This window comes from Ceratotherium simum, chromosome 20 (assembly GCF_057802395.1).
Source record: "Ceratotherium simum simum isolate JZ-2026a chromosome 20, ASM5780239v1, whole genome shotgun sequence".
Taxonomy (NCBI): domain Eukaryota; kingdom Metazoa; phylum Chordata; class Mammalia; order Perissodactyla; family Rhinocerotidae; genus Ceratotherium; species Ceratotherium simum.
The window spans coordinates 55800076-55818946 of NC_141919.1; the positions used below are offsets into that span (position 1 = coordinate 55800076).

The following is an 18871-nucleotide window of genomic DNA, read 5'->3' on the forward strand; positions in this document are numbered from 1 at the left end:
GGGGACCGCATCGACCCTGGGGAGAGGCCCCTCTCAGGAGCAGACCTCCGTCTAGGGCTGGGCTGGGGTTCGGCCTCCACTCACCGCCCTGAGCCTGGAGAAGGGTGGAGGCAGCGAGGGAGCCTGGAGCATCGAGCACAATGCGGTGCAGGCTCATCTGGTGGCCTGGGGTTACAACTGTCACCAGAGTTCAGGACCGTAGGCCCAGCGGTTAAAGGTGACGCTTGGCTGTATGAACGCCCACTGCTTGCCACGCACACCCTCGGCCTCCTACTGCGTCTCCCAAACCCCTAATGGAGTGGGATGGGCTTGTGTACGGCCCCCGGCCCGGCCCTGGCACGACGGGGATGTGGACACACTGCCTGACCCCAGGCCTCGCCTTTCCCGCCTGCACTGCCCCAGGTGGAGATAAGGTGCACAAGCTCAGGGTGAGGGTCTCGGACACCACCGCCTCCCTGGGGTCCATCCACCGGGGCCTGCAGCGAGACCCTCCCTCCATCCTCTTGGGCCCGACGGATGGGTCTGATGCCATCTCCGAGAAGCCTTCCCTGATAGCACACCTGCAGGCTCTCCTGGCAGGGCCCTTGCCCGCCCACCTGACCCCCAGTCCATGGGGCTGACCTTTCCTCTCCAGGCGACTGAGCCTCCTAAGGGCTGGGCACCACCTCCATTCACGTTTATGCAGGCATATTCCGCCCACGGTAAGAAGCGCAGATCTCCAGAACTCGCTTTGTGACCTCCACCCACCCGGGGAAACGGACATTCGGGTCCAATGGGCTTCCCCGAGCCCTCCAAGATCAGGCCCTAGAGGTCATCACTGTGGGGACGCAGGTCACACCTGGGGGGCTGAGCCCTGGAACCTCATCTTCAGGTCACTCTGGTCTCACCCCACCCTCGGGTCCCCCTGGTCTGACCCCACCCTCGGGTCCCCCTGGTCTCACCCCACTCTCGGGCCCCCGTGGTCTCACCCCACACTCGGGCCCCCCTGGTCTGACCCCACCCTCGGGCCCCCCTGGTCTGACCTCACCCTCCGGCCTCCCTGGTCTCACCCCACTCTCGGGCCCCCCTGACTTGACCCCACCCTCGGGTCCCCCTGGTCTGACCTCACCCTTCGGTTCCCCCATCTGATCCCATTCTCCACCTTCCAATCCTGCCAACAGCTGGGGGTCACTCACCCCTGCGGCACTCCCTCCACCGTCGGCCACTGAGGGCTCCCCGGAGCTGGCGCTCAGCATCTGGGAGGAACAGAGGCAGCTGGCATGAGAGGAGGTTCCATGGCCACATGCTGAGTCCAATGCAGCAGTGACCGTTGGGAACACCCCAGCATTTCTGTCTGACCACAGGGTCAGAAGAAAGACTATGGAGCCTAGCGTTTGCTGTGACTCTGGGAATCCGCTCCTCCCTGGTAACTGAAGGCGTCTCACGAGGGTTATTATGGCCCAGCTTGGGGGGCAGGGGGCGGGTGGGCCTGAAGCTCCTGGAGGCCCACTGGGCGTGGCCGTCTACAGGCCACCTCACCCTGGCGGTGAGGTGGCCCTGGTTCTAGCTCCCTTTCGGTCATCCTTGTGGAGAGCCTTGTGCCCCCTTCCATGGTCAGGCTCCTCCTCTGTGCCTTCACCACAGGATGAGGGGTTCTGTTTCCCGGTTGCCTCCGGTCCAGGCAGGGGACAATACTTGCTCTGCCCAGGAACGATGCAAAGTTTTCTTCCAAAATAGTCCGGAAAGCGGAAAAAAGCATGTAGATTTGACCCAAGTATTAGGGGATAACGAGGTAGCCTGCAGGCTGCAGACCTGGTGAGGCCGCGGGGAGGGCCAGCTGGGCCTGGTGTCTGGGACTCAGGGCTGCTGGCCAGGCTGGGCTGGGTGTCTCTCAGCTTCTGGGACACCCCTGACAGGAGGAAGGGAGTGAGGGACCCTCACTCTGAAGTCGTCTGTGGTCATGCCAAGACAGAGGAGGCGGCTGCGGCCCAGGGCAGGCCCTGTGGGGTAGCTGTAGCCCTGACCTCCCCCATCAAGCCCTGAGTAGGGACCCTGCTTCCGGGATCCCCTCCAGGCCCCGGGGCGGCTCCACATGGGGCGTGAGCGTTGATTTCCCAGCCACCTGTCACAGTGGTCCCCACAGGGGTGCTCAGCAAAGGGTGGGCAATGAGCACATGTCACCCGTTCACCAGCCCCCTCATCCTCGTCACGGGAGAACCTAGGGGGACCAGCTTCCCTCCCAGATACCAGCCCTTGTGCTACAGGCCTGGGCCTCCAGCAGTGGGCACCAGCTCCCTGCACCCACGTCCCCCTCGTCAGCAGGTCCCTCTCATGACCCCAGGGGCACTGGCACTCACAGGCGGGTCTGCAGTGAAGGAAGGGTCCTCATCCTGGCCAAAGGAGCCACTGAAGGCCTTGAAGGTCTGGCTGTTCTGTCTGTGCTTCTCGATGGTGGCCTCAATGACCTGAAAAGAAACCACAAGAGCGCAGGCCCTCAGAGAGCACGCCCCGGAGGGCGAGACAGGGTCCTGTAGTCACCGAGTTTCCCCCGACCAGCAACCGCGCGTCGGCAAACGAAGTCAAGGAGGAACGAGGCTCAGGGCCACGGCCAACAACCGACCAGATCCCCACACCCCGACCCCACAGGCCGGTGCCACCCCACACGCGGTGGGTCCCCCACAGTGCTCCCGGCCACAGGTGGACGCTCTCTGAGAACTTTCTACACAGACTCTAGGACAGTTTCCATCTCTGCGTCAGCGATCCTGCCTAATCTCTGCTTGAATTTTCTGATTCTCGTCTCACCCAGCTTTCTGTCGTACGGATTCCAGAAGCAGTGAGTCCCTGACAGTTAGCGTTTGGCCTGTTGGTGGCCGTGCTGGGCTCCCTGCAGCTCTGCCTTGCTCTGCCGCTGCCCTCCTGACCTTCGCCCTCACAGGCTTGTCTCTGTCCCTGGTGTCCACACTGTGGCCCGTCCTGAGCAGTGTCTGCTCTGGCTGCCCCAAGACGCTGCCCGCCTCCCCGCCCGGCCTGTCTCTGGAAGCACAGGCTCCATCCTGGAGGTCTAACTTCTTGTCCCCCACGGCTCACCACAGAGAGAGGGTGACGTGGGTTCAACTCAGAGCCACTAGCCAGTAGAGATCCGCCCCGGGGATGAGGGCATCTCCCCGCATGCTGCCTCTCCAGGCCCTTTATGTCTGTTTATTTACAGGGGCCCCAAACAGGCAAATAGATTGAAAGGCTTGTGTTGTCTGAAGGTGCCTATGAATGTGGTCACTTCGTCCCTTCAAGGCAGTCAGATGGGGGGCAACGCCTGGGGGGCACGGGGCCACCCATCCCTACTCCAACATGAAATAGCCATACTGCTCAAGAATTTGGTCATTTGGTTATTTTAAAACTTTAGGAGCTTCACCTGAATCCATTCTTTCTTCTCCTCTTCTGTCCTATAAAAGCAAAAACAGTATTTTATTAACCCAGTTTTGGGTACTGACTATAAACCACCAGACTCCTTTCAGCCCTGCAGCATATGCCTGAGCTGCTCACTGCCCCGGAGTGCAGCTCAAGGCTTAGAAGATTGGCCCCGAGGGCTCTGGAACACTGTAGCCATGTGTGGCCAGGTGAGGTCAGGTGTGGCCAGGTGGGGTCAGGTGGGATCAGGTGTGGCCAGGTAGGGTCAGGTGTGGCCAGGTGGGGACAGGGGTGGCCAAGTGGGATCAGGTGCAGCCAAATGGGGTCAGGTGTGGCCAGGTGGGGTCAGCTGCGGGAAGATAGGGTTAGGTGTAGCCAGGTGGGATCAGGTGAGGCCGGGTGTGGCCAGGTGGGGTCAGGCGTGGCCAGGTAGGGTCAGGTGTGGCCAGATGGGGGCAGGGGTGGCCAGGTGGAGTCAGGTGCAGCCAGGTGGGATCAGGTGTGGCCACGTGGGGTCAGGTGTGGCCAGGTGTGGTGTAGAGCCCTCAGCAGTGGATATAAATCAACACCTCCCTGGACCACAGTGGGTCATTACAAAGATCTCACATCACTGGTGGAAGTGACAGACGGGATCTCCCATGCAGAGCGCAAGCCTGGTACTGCCTGACACGGTAGTATGACAATAGCCACCCAAATTTAAAGCAGACGTGCTACTTCAGGAATCTATCTGATGGATTTAATAACACATACGCACAAAACCTGGTTTGAGGATTCTGCTTGCAGCACCATTTGCAACAGCAAGACCCAGGACGAGCCTAGCGCCCGTCAATGGGAACTGTCAATGATCATGATGGAGAATTACGCTGCTTCAGGAAACGGTGCTTGGATATGGGATGATTTCTGATAAATGAGGCGAAAACAGCAAGACGTAGAACAGTAATGGCTACACAGTAAACAGCTATCTGTGACTTGAAAACAGGTATCTATGTATGAGCATAGAATATCTGTAAGGACACTTCAGAGATGGTTAAGAGGGTCCACTGGGGTGGGGAACAGCGGTGGGCAGAGACAATTTTCACTGACTTCCCCTGGGACATTTACGTTAAACCACAAATAAGTGAATAAAATGAAAAATAAAGACACATCACAAGGCTGTCCAGCTTAGAAAAGAAAGCTAGGTGCTAAAACTCCAGGTCAAGACGGCCACACAGAGCGGACGGAGAGACAGCACGCACCGGGTCAGCAGCTCCAGGGACCTTCTCTTCCCCGTGACAATGAACGTGTGCGCCGTGTTTGGCTTGACGACATCCTGCACCTAAAGGCCCACGACCCAGGACCAGACAAAAACAGCTGGTCACTCAGCAGGTCCTGACCCAAGCGAGGCCTCACGGTCTCAGGTCTGCCCTGAGGAGGGGCGGAGGTGACCCAGCGGGTCGGCCGCCACATGAGCCGGTCCATGGGGGAGGGGGGACCACTGTCCTGCTGGGGCAGGGCTAGGACCACTCATCCACCTGTGGAACTGTGCAGCCAAACCCACCCGCCCTCGGGCTTCCTGGGAAGTCTGCCGCCAGCCTCCAGACGGGCCGAGCCTTTCCCCACCAAGGCGCCCACAGGCATGTGTGACCCCTGACAGAGGGATGGGAGTCCTAGGAGAAGAGCCAGAAGGATCCCCACTGCTTGAGGCGTTTCTGAGCCCCGGTGGGCAGGTGCCTCGGAGCCGCCAGCCCCTGCAAAGGGGAGCCACCCTCATCCCCCGACTCCCCACCCCCACGGCCATTGGCTGTCCCCCTGAGAGAGGAAAGAACCCGATGGGCAGGTGACTAGGACGCACCCCACGCCCCGAGCTGAGAAATGATAAACAGGAAAATGGATGCAATGGGGTGATTTCTTCACGGACCCCACCCACTATCGCTGGACAGGATTAAAGGGCACACAGCAGGTATAGTGGCTCCCAGTGGTCCTCAGGCGGCCACCGTCAGAACCACCACGGTGCTGTAGGGCCACCCAGAATCTCAGGCCGGGCCTCACTGCAGGACTTTCCCCAAGACCCCAGGGTTGAGAACTTCTGCGTTAACATGTCCAGTTGATTAAACATGACTGATTTCTTACAGAGAAACACTAGAAAGATGGTTTCTTCCAACTACAGAAAAAAGGATTTTTTTCTAGTTAGTCACTGCCTTTAATGATGTTTCTTAAACCTGGATTCAGAGAATTTCAAGGTAAGAAGGGATTTTTTCATATCACTAAGGAAAACCTTCACTCTTTAGAACTGATGAAATACTTTGATTAGCCAGTATTTTGGGAACACCCATTAAATCAAAGCCCTTCCCCACAGGAGAGGGAGACTGATTCCAGGTCCAGGCCCCCAGGCCAGGAGACATGGACGGGCTCTGGGAATGGGGACAGTAAGAACAACAGGTCGTCTGGACCTCGCGCATAGGTGCCTGCAGAGCCTTGACTGGGCTCCAAGGTGGTGCAGGAGAGGAAAGAGCACAGAACCAGAGACCGAGGACCAGGCAGGGTGGGAGCCCGGTCTGCTTTCACCCCCAGCTTCAACCTCGGGTCTGTAAATGAGGCCCTGAGTGCTGACCTCACAGGGGACAGAGCTCGGCCCAGGCGCTGGCGCTGTCCTTCCTCCCGCGAGCACGAGGCTGGCAGCACCCTGGCAGGTGGGCCAAGTAGAGGGACAGGGGAGCCTGCCCCCCAGGCCAGGGTGCCAGGGCCCAGGCGCCCTCAGAGATGTCGGGCCACGCCTGGGTCACCAACAGAGCCGAAGCTCGAAGAAGGGCGTGCAGCCAGGTGCACTGCGGCGAGTGCGGCGGGGCCAGAGCCGGGGGTCCCGCCCCTGCTCCGTGCCCTCCCAGGGGAGCAGGTGGGCAGGGAGGGGCTCACCCACCTGGAGGCCCGAAATGTCCATCTTCTCTCGGACACTGAACTTCTGGCCCATGAGCCGCAGTTTGGGCACACAGTAAAGGATCATGCTGTTGAACTGCAGTAGGGACCGGCATGGTGAGGGGCGGGGGACCCCACAAAGAAGGCGCCCCAGGGAGGAGGCGGGGCGGGGCTCGGCGGCCAGGTGGGGGGCGTGGCTCTGTGGCTGGGTGCGGCTGTGAGGGGCGTGGGTCTGTAGCGGGGCGGGGCGGGGAAGGGGCGTGGCTCTGTAGCTGGGAGGGCGTGGCTGGGAGGGCCGTGGCTCGGCAGCTGGGCGGGGCGGGCTGGGCGGGGCGTGGTTCTGCAGCTGGGCGTGGCTCTGTAGCTGGGCGGGGCGGGCGGGGCGGGGCGTGGTTCTGCAGCTGGGAGGGCGTGGTTCTGCAGCTGGGCGGGGTGGGGGAGTGGCCGTTGGCCGGCTCCGCGTCTGGCCCTGTGTGGCGGGCGGGGCTCACCAGGAAGAGGTGGCGGTCCTGGGCGGTGCCGTTCTTGGCAGACAGCTTCTGGATGTGGCCCTCCTTGATCAGCTCGTTGGCGGGGTTGACGATGTCCTCCTCCCCACCCAGGCGCTCGTACACCTCCAAGAGCTTGTGCATCTTCTCCTGCGAGAGACACAGGACTCAGGCAGCTGCGCGGCACTGGGGCCAGAGGCCTGCGGGGGGTGCTGCTGGGGACCCAGAGGTGAGCCGAGCCCTGCTCTGCAAGGGTGATCCAGAACCAAGATGGGGCAAGGAGCCTGCTGACAACAAGGTGGAAGGGAACACACGAGGTGACACTCAAGTTGGGCAGTGAAGGATGAATAGAACTTCACCATGCAGAGAGCAAGAAATAACAATAACAGCAACAGCGAGCACCAGGCCCTGTCCTACACACAATGAGGTACTAATTCATTTAATTCCAGTACTGACCCAAAGAGGTGGGTGCCATTATTACCCAATTGACAAACAAGGAAACAGGCACAGAGAACTCAGTGAGTTGCTGGCGGTGTTTCCTCTGGAGAACTGGGCCTGGCCCTCAGCGTCTGCACTGCACGCAGCTCGTTCTAGGGTGCCCTTCCATGACCTCAAATGGAATGCGGTCAGAGGAGACACATCAGGCAGCTCAGCTCATCATGGACGGTCCCCCCTCCTCTGGTGGCCTTGCCTTGTTCCTGCTCCAGCCTCAGACCATGTGGCCCAGGGCCATCAAAACACCAGACCACTGCCATCCCCAGGCCATCTCCCTCTGGCCTCACGACTGGTTGGTGCCCGTAGACAGCTCTGAGCAGAGGAGGGTGGATCAGAAGACAGGGAGACTGGAGGTGGGGAGGCTGGTGTGGTGGTCCAGGTTGGGGGCAGGGGAGGGGAAGCACGAACAGGCTCCAGTGAGCACATACTGGTAATTTTAGGGCCATGCCCTGGGGTCAGACCTCGCCCCACACCAGAACCCCCTGCCTACCACACCTGGTGGGCAGAGGCCTCACCAGACTTGGGGAGAGAACTACCATGAGGCAAGCATGCTACAGGTGGGACCCTGAGGGGGAGGCCCCAAGACTCGTTGACGCCCCTCAGAGATGTAGGCCTGTGGGGGCTCCCCAGATGTCCACAGGGGCCATGCAAGCTCATGACCACAGAGTTCCTTGAAGCAGATTAGTCTCCCCATTAGATTAGTCTTGGGAGGAAAAAAGGGAAATTAGATGAAAAGGACCCAGAGTGAGGGGCCGGCCCCGTGGTGTAGTGGTTAAGTGCACGTGCTCCGCTGATGGCGGCCAGGGTTCGGATCCCGGTTGCGCACCGACACACCACTTGTCAAGCCCTGCTGTGGCTGCGTCCCATATAAAGTGGAGGAAGATGGGCATGAATGTTAGCTCAGGGCCGTTCTTCCTCAGCAAAAAGAGGAGGGTTGGCATGGATGTTAGCTCAGGGCTGATCTTCTTCTTCAAAAAAAAAAGGACCCAGAGTGAAATGTGGATGCCCCACAGTGGGCCCAACCTCAGGCCCACCTGTTGCAGGGGCTCCAGACCCAAACTCGGGGACAAGCTGGTAACGAGGACACAGGATGTGCGTCCTGCCTCTCATTTCTCGCTTTTAAGAGACGTGGGATCAAAGAAATATTTCACTTTCTTTTTCCTCTCAAAAAACAACAGTGCTCGTGTGAAGGTAAACAGGTCTCAGGATTGGGTGACACCAGGGCCAGGTGGGGACTGTGGTGGCTTGGAGAGTGAGCCCATTGAGGGGACGCTGTGTCACCCCAACTGAAGCTGTAGGTTGCAATGTGGGTCCGGGGCTTCTGGAGGTTTCCAGTAAAGCAAGGAATTTGGGTTCTCCTGTGAAATGCCCTGATCTGTAATGCTGGGCAAGGACTTAGAAATTCTTACAGCCTGCCCGGGCAGTGTTGGGCCAAACGACGGCCTGTGAGCACAGGGCCACCTGGGTCACAGGGCGTCAGTGTGGGCTCAAGGGCGCCTTCCCGATCTGCAGACCCTGTTACACAGAGGCATTCAGATCAACAAGGGGACACTGTCTCCTCCACCTTCAGGCTGTACTTGGAGGTGGGGCCTTTAGAAGGTGAGGAAGTTTAGAGGAGGTCATGGTCATGAGGGCAGGGTCCCCAGGATGGGATTAGAGCCTGATGGGAGAGACACCAGGGAGCTCGCCTGCCTCTGCCATATGAGGACACAGCCAGAAGGTGGCCCCTGCAAGCCAGGAACTGAATCAGCTGGCACCTTGATCTCAGACTTCCAGCCTCCAGAACTGTGAGAAATAATCTCTGTTGTTTAAGCCGCCCGTCTGTGGTATTTTGTTACGGCAGACCCAGCTGAGACAGCTTGAACAAATGAGTGAAGGAACGATGGGAACACTGAGAGCTAACCCTACTGTGCTGGGCCCTGTCCTGAGCTTCCTTCAAAGTGACTTATTCCCCACAACAGCCTGACGAGACAGGCGCTGTTGGTGACTTCATTTTACTGATGGGGAAACTGAGGCATGGATCCTAAATAACTTACCCACAATCACTGAGCTAGTAAGGGGCAGGCTTGTCCAGCCCCGTCCACCCTGAGGACAGGTGGGTGAGTGTGCATGCCGTTGGCACCTGTCCCGCCCCTTGCTCCCCCTGCACCACACTGCGGGCCCCGCGGGCATCGTCCGGGAGCCCCACACTCACCATTTTCCGAATGGCAGCGTTGGAGTGGTTGGCGGCTGTGGAGATGAGCTCCAAGGACCCTGCAGGAGGAGGCTGCACAGTCAGGCTGCAGGGCTCCTGGTGGCTCCGCACAGTCCGGCCCCTTGAGGCCGGATGTCAGGTTCTATCCTGCTCCGCCCTTCCTCTTGGCACCCAGGGCTGTTCGCCAGGCTTGCCGGGTGCGACCCTGTTGACACCCCGTCTGTGGGGGCCTGCTGAGCTTGCACCCCAATCCTTTGCACAGACCCCTGCCCTGTGCTGGCTGCTGGCTGCTGCCCAAGGACCAAGAGCAGTCCCCGCCACCTCCCATGCAGCCCCTCCTAAGCTCCGCTCGCACCCAGCAGACCCCTCCCGGAACCAGCGTCCACCCCTCCCACTGCGGCAAGGGCCGGGGCAGCTTTCCTCTGCCCTCAGAGCTCTCAGTCACTTCCCAAGACGTGTTTACGGGGTGCTTGGAGCTCTCTCCCTGCCCTCCGTCTCTGTCTCTCTGTCTCTGTCTCTCTATCTCCATCTGTCTGTCTCTCTGTCTCTCTCTCTCCGTCTCTCTGTCTCTCTCTGTCTCTGTCTCTATCTCTGTGTCTCTCTGTCTCTCTGTCTGTCTCTGTCTCTCTCTCCGTCTCTCTGTCTCTCTCTTGATGTGGGTTTTCGGCTGGGATCCCAGCTCCCACTCCCCAGGAGCCCCTGGGCCTGGTGGCCGGGGCTGGCTCACTCTCTGCGTCCTTCCGGTCCGGGGCGTCCCCTGGGAGCCTCCTCAGATAGTCCTTGAGCAGCAGCTCGTAGCGGGGGATCCTCTGCACGGGTTCTAGCATGTGGTGCTGCAGCGTCAGGTTCCCGCACACGCCCTGCTTCTGTGGGGAGACAGAGGGCGTGGGCACCCACGGACACATGCGTGGACACCGGGCCCCGCCCCAGCCTGCGGCAACCATGGCCCCCAGGCAGCTGCCCGGAGCACTTGCACGCCACTGACTGCAGACACATTTACGCAGGGGAAACTGAGGCTCAGAGAGGCTGAACAACGGAGCAGGACCTGGACCCCAGGTGAGCCTGCTCCAGACCCAGTGCTGCCTCCTTCCCACCCAGGCTTGCTGGAGAAGACAAGGGCTTGGAGAAGAGTGTGCCTTCCCTCAGGGTGACCGCCCCACTCACGTTCACCCTCGGGGCCTGGGGCTGCTTCCCCAGCTCTCCCGACAGCGGAGATCCAGGGGACGGGCCTGGAGGCCACTCTGAGGGTGTCGATTCCTCCCATTTATGAATGCAACAGGGAGTGTTCGGTGGGGGTGCTGCAGGGGCCCCGCCGCTGCCCAGCACGGCCCTCAGGCTCCTGCCCTCTTCCTGAAGCACAGACTCCTCTTCCAGACCCCGGACCTCACCCCCTGCGCCAGCCTGGGGAGTCACTGCGTCATCCAGGTTGTCCCACTGGCCACCTGCTTCCCCACCCATCTGCCACCCTCGCCCGGCTCAGGGCCCGGAACAGAAGGGCCTCCTGTTCAGACGAGCCTTGGACACAACAGGCTGGAAGAGACGCCATGAAAACAAGCGTTTTGGGCGGGTGTTATCTGGGGACCACGAGGGACAGGGTATTTGCGTAAGTTGAAGTACCCCCCGCCACGAGAACCTTGTTAATACCGTACGGGGCACATGCTTCCTGGGAGAGGAAACCCCGCGGTAACTTGTGTCCTGGAAACCAGGCTTTGTTCTCAGTCTGCCGTCTCGGGAGAAGCGCTCGAGATCCCTGGTCCCGCTGGCACTCAGGGCTGTGGGTCAGCTGAGGCGCAGCTGGGAGGCAGGAGGACAGTGTTTGCTGGGGACCCAGACATGAGTGAGGGGTGGGGGGTGGGAGAAGAAGAAGGACTCAGCGCCAGGACTGTCCCCACTGGGGAGGGATGGGAAGCCGAGGGACGCAGTGGGATCTGGGACCCCACACTAGGAAATCATGGGTGACCTGACGACAGTCTGGGGAAACCGCAGAAAGTTGTCAAGGGGCCACCCCAAATCCTGGCCTGGCCTCCAAACCCAGCACAGCGGGCTCAGTGCCCATTAACCCTCCAGAGTACAGTGAGGAATGTGTGTGCATGTATGCACACATGTGCACACCCCTGTGCACGTGTGACTGTGCTGCACGTGGGAACGGACGGCGGTGTCCACGGGGGATTGGTCCCAGGACCCCCCACGGACACCAAAATCCCCAGACGCTCAAGAATGGTGCAGTATTTGCATATTACCTACGTACATCCTCCCGTCTACTTTAAATCATCTCTAGATTACTTATTATTATAAGGAATACAATGTAAATAGTTGTTTTACTGTATGGTTTAGGGAAGAGGGACAAGAAAAATATTAGGTACATGTTCAGTACAGACGCAGCCAGCGTAGGCCTTTCAGTCCACGGTTGGGTGAATCCACGAATGTTGAAGCTGCAGACACGGAGGGCCAACTGAGTGCACGTATGTGCACGTGCACGTGTGCAAGCATGTATATGTATGTGCACGTGCACACGTGTGCAAGCATGTGAGTGTGCACAAGTGTATGTGTGTGCATGGCGCTTGGGTCAAAAGGATGTTGGGACAAGTGGCTAACTATTCACAAAAATAAACTGGGTTTTACCTCATACCACAATCCATCTGGAAACTATTCTGGGACAGCATTTTTAATTTTTAAAATGAAGTCACCACATTAGAAGAAAACATAATTTACATGATCATGGGGTAAGAAATGCATTTATAAGCATTACTTTGAAGTTTTTTTAAAGCATTGCTTTATTTAAAAATTGTGAATGTTCCTGCTTAAAAACTAAAAATTTCATATGGCAAAGAACATCATAAAGTTAAAAATTAAAGATCAATGGGGTTGGGGCCGGCCCCGTGGCTTAGCGGTTAAGCGCGTGCGCTCCGCTGCTGGCGGCCCGGGTTCAGATCCCGGGCGCACACCGACGCACCGCTTCTCCGGCCATGCTGAGGCCGCGTCCCACATACAGCAACTAGAAGGATGTGCAGCTGTGACATACAACTATCTACTGAGGCTTTGGGGGAGAAATAAATAAATAAATAAAATCTTTAAAAAAGAAAAAAGATCAATGGGGAAAAATAATTTGTAAGACACATGACAGATAACAGCTGACATTCTTAACATATAAAAACCTGGTGAATCAATAAGAAAGAGACCAGCACCGCAGGAGACAACCGCAGGCTGTTTGCAGAAAAAGAGAAAGAAAAGATGAATGCGACATTGTCCTGAGTGCCCACACTGGCCACTGAGGACATCATGGAGGGAGAGGCCGGCCTCTGTATCCAGGTTTTATCAAATTATGGTTTGTGACAGCACAGATGGCACAACCTCTTTGAGCCATGATTCCTACTCCCGTGAAATAGAATGATTTGTCTCTGGGAGTTGTTTTAAGGATCAAAGCATCAATAGAGCATCTGGACACATCCCACAACATCACTGATTTTCTCTGTGTTAAACATGAACCCAGCGCTGCGCCCCTGAGGCCGTGGTGGGGCCGCCCTACCTGGATGCCCTGGACGATGTCTTTGAACAGCAGCGAGCGCTGGGTCCAGGTGCTCACCAACTCCATGGCCCGGTCAAAGTTCTTGATGTACTCACCGTACATCTTGAGGAACGGGGCCAGCTTCTGCAGGATGTCCCCGAGCCGGGGGTTCGAGTCCCTTTGTAGGAGAGTGAGATCATCAGAGAAACAGCTCAGGCGAGGGGCCAGGATGGGACGGGGAGTTCACCAGGGGGCCACGGGGCAACAGCCTGACTCCTAGCTCTGTGTGATGGTGGGCAAGCTGGTCACCCTCTCTGAGCCTTAGTTACCTCCCCTGTATCACGTGGGGTGGAAAATGTTGTGTTACCTGGAGGTAACGAGAGGATCGTGTAAAGCATTGCTCGAGACCAGGGGGGCTAGAAGTAATGGAACGATGCTAACAAGGGCACAGTTGTCAAAGAGAATCAACGAAACCCCCTTTTACTCCTTCTCAGTGAGCCAAGATCAGGAACAAAGAGCTGTCCGACGCTGGCACGCCATGGGAAAGCAGCACTGTGTGCTGACATGGTTTGGACGGGGATTTGGAAATAAGATTCAAGAAGCATAAACACGTTAACAGTCTGTGAGCTCAGAACCGTGTGGGATTTGTGCCAAGGAATCACCACATTGTTATACAAGGAGCCACACAAGTGTCTGTGTGCTGGTGTCTCTCTCCAGGGCCCGGAGGAGAAAGCCCACTTCTAGCAGGTGTGGACTGTTGGCCAGGCCAGTCCAGCCCTGAGCCTTAACCCACAGGACAGCCTGTCCTGCAGGTGGGCGTATCCTGAAGATTTACAAATTGACAGGGACCCTGGCTGAGCCTCATGGGTGGAGCAACACCCCCAGTCAAGCCCCGGCCCCTGTGCTGTGCCTGGCCCAGCTGCAGCTGGGGAAACAGGCTCCTGGGGACCCCAAGGGGCCGGGCTTCTGGTGCTGCAGAAGAACTGCACGCTGGCTCAAGCCAGGCCAGTGAAGTGGGGAGACAGCAGGGCCCCCAAAGCAAAGCTGCAGTAGCACCCAGGATGGGGGAGGGAGCAGGGACGTGGAGGATGGGAGTCTGGGCCCCACCTGTGATGTTTTATTATCGTGACTTGCCGCCAAGCTGTCCCTCTGCTAAGAATGAACAGAAGCAGCAGAGGAACACGGCAGCCCCCGGGGGCAGCAGGAGGGTCTGAGGTGCGCTGTTGAGGGGGAAATCTCACTTTTTAAAGCATAGGTGGAGTATACACTAGGAGGAAAATAAATCAACCAGCACGGTTTATTCTCTGGTTAGCGTTTGCAAATTGTCAAACCTCATTTGAAACCCTACAAACCCTGAGCTTCTGAGCGGGTGTTGAAGTCCCTTTGGTGCAGAAGCAGCAGCCAAGGCTTGGAGACACTGAGAAACCTGGGGTCGGGGTTGGCCCAGGACCGTGGGGGAAGGAACCCGGGCCCCTGAGACAGCCTCCCAGTGCCTGCCTGGCTCTCAGGCATGTGAACTCCAGACTTAGAGGCCACTCGGCAATGAAAATTCAACAAAACCGCCATGACAGAATCACTGGGACCCTCAACTGCCATGGGGGTTGGAACCAAACTCCTCGGGAGACACCAGCCGCCCACTTCCCGGGATCCGGGAGCCGCACTCACCACTCCTCCATGATCCGCTTCTGCAGCTCGGGCAGGAGGAACTGCCCGTGGAAGCGATAGATGGAGGAGATGTTGGAGAAGATGCCCGTGGTGACTTCTGGAGGGATCCCCGCTGCCGTCAGCCGGGTGCAGAAAACCTGGGCACAGAGAAGCACCCCCATGGTCACCAAGTGTGGGTCACCGGGGACAGTTATGATGGTGCTTCTGCTGCAGGGTGGGAGCGCAGGAGAGGCCGCCACACCTCCTGTTTCCTCAGTAAACCTCCCACTCATCAGACTGGCTCAAACAACCTTGTGGTCTTAAAGCAGGTTTATTTATGGCTAAGGATTGGGGGTGAGGCAGGGACAGTCCCCTCTGGATGGGGACAGGCCATCTTTCCTCAATCTATGCCTCATGGGAAATGGAAGGTCCCGATTTCCTCTCTGTTTTGTGAGCTACAAACAGAAGCGACATGTGTCAGAACCCTGGGTTTCCATTGGAGCTTTACTCTGTGCTCACAAACCCCACGTTGCCTAGTGGACAGTGGGAGGGTGCCACCCACTGTCCCAAATATTTATGCAGAAAGATGTCCAGAGGCCATTCACATGCTCAGATAATGTGACTGCCAGGAAGAAAGGCCCCAAGGTGACTAGACAAGACCTTTGCCCCGGGCTCTGAGAGCAAAAGGTAAGAGTTTCTGGAGGAGACTTAAATTTGTCTAAGCTTTACTATTCAGGTCATTCGTACTCCAACTGCAAGGGCTCGCCAATGCTGCGACGGGAGTTCATCACTGAAACTCTGGAAGTGGACAAAGGTGGGACCCCAGCCATGGGGGGTACCTGGTCCAGCAGGTGCAGCCGCCTCACGTAGGTCTCCTCGGTGTGCAGGAGCTCCTGAGCAATGTGAAGCAGCTTCTGGGGCTCCGAGCACTGCAGAGAGAAGAGCCACAGCTCACCTGGGGAAGATGAGCCTCGGGAAGCAGGGTCTGCCAAGGGCCACCCACTGCATGCCAGGGATGACCAGGGGCCCTGGAGAGCCCGAGGAGGCCACTGGGGCTGGGATATGGGGCTCCATATCCCAGATGGAATTTTCAAGGAGGTTTCTGGGAAAGACACAACAGTTTCTGCAAATCCCCAAAACCTCCTGCAGCCCAGAGACGACTCTACAGTGATCCTCCCGGGGCTTTGACTACAGAGCAGCTACAGCAGCCACATCAAAATGTGTGGTGGAGTGGTGCCAGCAAGATGGCAGACTGGACAGCTGCAGGCCCTCCTCCCCCACAGGGACACAGAGTTAACAATATATGGACCAGAATATGTCTGTGAGAACTCTAGAGACCAGCTGAGAAGCTATAGCCCCCAAGTCACTGTAAAACCAAGAAGAGAGTCCAGCAAATGGGCTAGGGAAATTGGCAGTTTCCCTTCCATGCCCCTTCCTGTGCAGTATGCATAGCAAAAGCAGTAAGACACCCCTTGCATGGGGGCTCCTCCCTCAGGATGGAAACCAAAGAGTGAGCTGAGCATCCAGTGTTCTGGCTTGCCTGGGGGCTGCCTGAGGGGTTGGGTGCTGTCTTGCCTGACTTGGAGGGCTGCCATGACCAGCACTGGAGTTTGAGAGCCACTGAAGACAGGTAAGCAATATGTTAGAGCTGATGCTGTGCAGGCAGAAGCCAGGGCAGTGGGAGGTGAGAGAATGTTTAGGAGGCCCCAGAACCTCCAGCCAGGCTGACTGGTGAAGGTCTCCCCACACAGAGCCAGCAGGCAAGCTGGTGAGGTGGTTGTTTTTCAAATGCCCAAATCCCAGCAAAAAATTACAAAGAAACAGGGAAACGTGGTTCAATCAAAGGACAGAAACCAACCCTAAGAAAACACGGATCTATGAGTTACCTGACAGAGAATTTAAAACAGCTGTCATGTAGAGGCTCAGTGAGCTAAAAAAGAACACAGGTGGACAACTACACAAAATCAGGAAAATGATGCAGGACCAAAATGAGAAGATCAACACAGAGATAGAAACTATAAGAAAGACCAAACAAAAATTCTGGAGCTGAAAAATACAATAAATGAACTAAAAACCTCACTAGAGGAGTTCAAGATCAGACTTGATCAGGCAGAAAAAAGAGTAATCAAACCTGAAGATGGGTCACTTGAAATCACTGAGTCAGAGGAGAAAAAGAAAAAGAATGAAAAAACAAAGAGGGCCTCAGGGACGTATGTATGGGACACTAACAAGTAGACCAGCATACGCATCATGGGAATCCTAGATGGAGAAGAGAGAAAAGGGCAGAGAGCTCATCTGAGGAAATAAGGACCAAAAACTTCTCAAGTCTGAGGAAAGAAATGGACATACAAGTCCAAGAAGCTCAAAGAACTCCAACTAGAATAAATCCAAAAAGAATCACACTGAGACCCATTATGATCAAAAAAGGAGTGAGATGATATATTTAAAATGCTGAGAGAAAAAAAAACTGTCAATCAAGGATACTGTATCCAGGAAAGCCATCCTTCAAAAATGAAGAAGAAATTAAGACTTTCCCAAATAAACTAAAGCTGAGGGAATTCATTACCACCACATCTGCTCTACAAGAAATGCTAAAGGGAGTCCTTCAAGATGTGAAAAGATGGTAGATAGCAACATGAAGCTGTGCAAAAATATGAGGTTTTCCAATAAAGGTAAATGCATGGACAAACATAGTAATCTGTACTGTTGTAATTTTGGTACATAGAATTTAAATCATAAAAACATTTAAAAATGATAAATCTTTGTCAATGGGTATATAATATATAAATATGTAATTTGTGACACCAATAACAGTGTGTGGGGAGCTGTAAAGGAGTAGAGTTTTTATATGTGATTGAAGTTCAGTTGTTATAAGTTTAGAATAGAATGCAATGGTAAGCACAAAGAAAATATCTATAGAATATACACAAAATAAAATGAGAAGGGAATCAAAGCATATCATTACAAAATCTACGAAACCAAAGGAAGGCAGTAAGAGAGGGACAAAAGCTATAAGACATATAGAAAACAACTAACAAAATGGCAAGAGTAAGTCCTTCCCCATCACTAATTACTTTAAATGTAAATGGATTACACTCCCCAATCAAGAGACATGGATTGGCTGAATGGATAAAAAACCGGCATCCAACCATATGCTGTCCACAAGAAACTCACTTTAGATTTAAGGACAGACATAGGCTGAAAGTGAAAGGATGGAAAAAGATATTTCATGCAAATGGAAACCAAAAGAGAGGAGGGGTGGCCACACTTATATTAGACAAAATAGACTTTACATAGAAAACTGCTACAAGACACAAAGAAGGATATTATATAATGATAAAAGGACCATTTCACCAAGAAGATATAACAATTACAAATATTTATGCACCAAACCTCAGAGCTCTTAAATATATGAGGCAAACCTTGACAGAATTGAAGAGAGAAACAGACAGTGCAGCAGTAACAGTAGGAGACTTCAGTGCTCCACTCCCCATACTGGACGGGACAGCAGACAGAATGTCAATAAGGAAACAGGAGGTGAACAACCTTGCAGAGCACACGGCCCTGACGCATGCACAGACGTGCCACCCAACCACAGCAGACGGACCCTCCTCTCAAGGGCCCAGGCAGCAGTCTCCAGGACAGACCACAGGTTAGGCCACAAAACAAGCATTAACAAATCCAAGAAGACTGAAATCATATAAAATATCTTTCCCCATCACAATAGAATGAAGCTAGAAATCAACAGCACAAGGAAAACTGGAAAATCCAGAGATAGGTGGAAATTAAACAATGCACTCCCAAACAAGAGTCAAAGCAGTCACAAAGGAAATCAGAAAACAGCATGAGAGCAATGAAAATGAAAACACAGCACACCAAAACTTATGGAACACAGCACAAGCAGTGCTGAGAGGGACGTTTATAGCTGTAAACACAAACATGGGAAAGGAAGAAAGATCTCAAATCAACATCCTACCTTTACACCTCAAGAAACGAGAAAAAGAACACACTAAACCCAAAGCAGTCATAAGGAAGGAAATACTAGAGATTAGAGCAGAGATAAGTGAAACGGAGAATAGAAAAACAATGGAAAAAAAATCAACGGAACTAAGAGTTGTTTTTTGAAAAGATAAACAAAATTGACAAATCTTTAGCTACACTTACAAAGAAAAATGAGAGAGGACTCAAATAAATAAAATGACTTATGAAAGAGGAGATATCACAGCAGATACCACAGAATACAAAGAATCATAAGAGGCTACTATGAAC

General features: G+C 55.2%; 1 protein-coding gene across 3 annotated transcripts in view; it reads right to left on the reverse strand.

Moving 5' to 3' along the window:
• FGD3 (FYVE, RhoGEF and PH domain containing 3) overlaps positions 1 to 18871 on the reverse strand; it is a 44359-nt gene that overhangs the window by 10368 nt on the left and 15120 nt on the right. For all 3 annotated transcript variants that reach the window (XM_087444817.1, XM_087444818.1, XM_087444816.1), the window contains 11 exons: positions 15442 to 15531; positions 14624 to 14760; positions 12980 to 13136; positions 10181 to 10319; positions 9454 to 9512; positions 6768 to 6914; positions 6281 to 6373; positions 4620 to 4699; positions 3389 to 3419; positions 2337 to 2444; positions 1176 to 1235 (listed from right to left, as the gene is read on the reverse strand). In XM_087444817.1, coding sequence (XP_087300943.1) covers positions 1176 to 1235; positions 2337 to 2444; positions 3389 to 3419; positions 4620 to 4699; positions 6281 to 6373; positions 6768 to 6914; positions 9454 to 9512; positions 10181 to 10319; positions 12980 to 13136; positions 14624 to 14760; positions 15442 to 15531 — 1101 coding nt within the window. The remainder of the gene's footprint in view (positions 1 to 1175; positions 1236 to 2336; positions 2445 to 3388; positions 3420 to 4619; positions 4700 to 6280; positions 6374 to 6767; positions 6915 to 9453; positions 9513 to 10180; positions 10320 to 12979; positions 13137 to 14623; positions 14761 to 15441; positions 15532 to 18871) is intronic.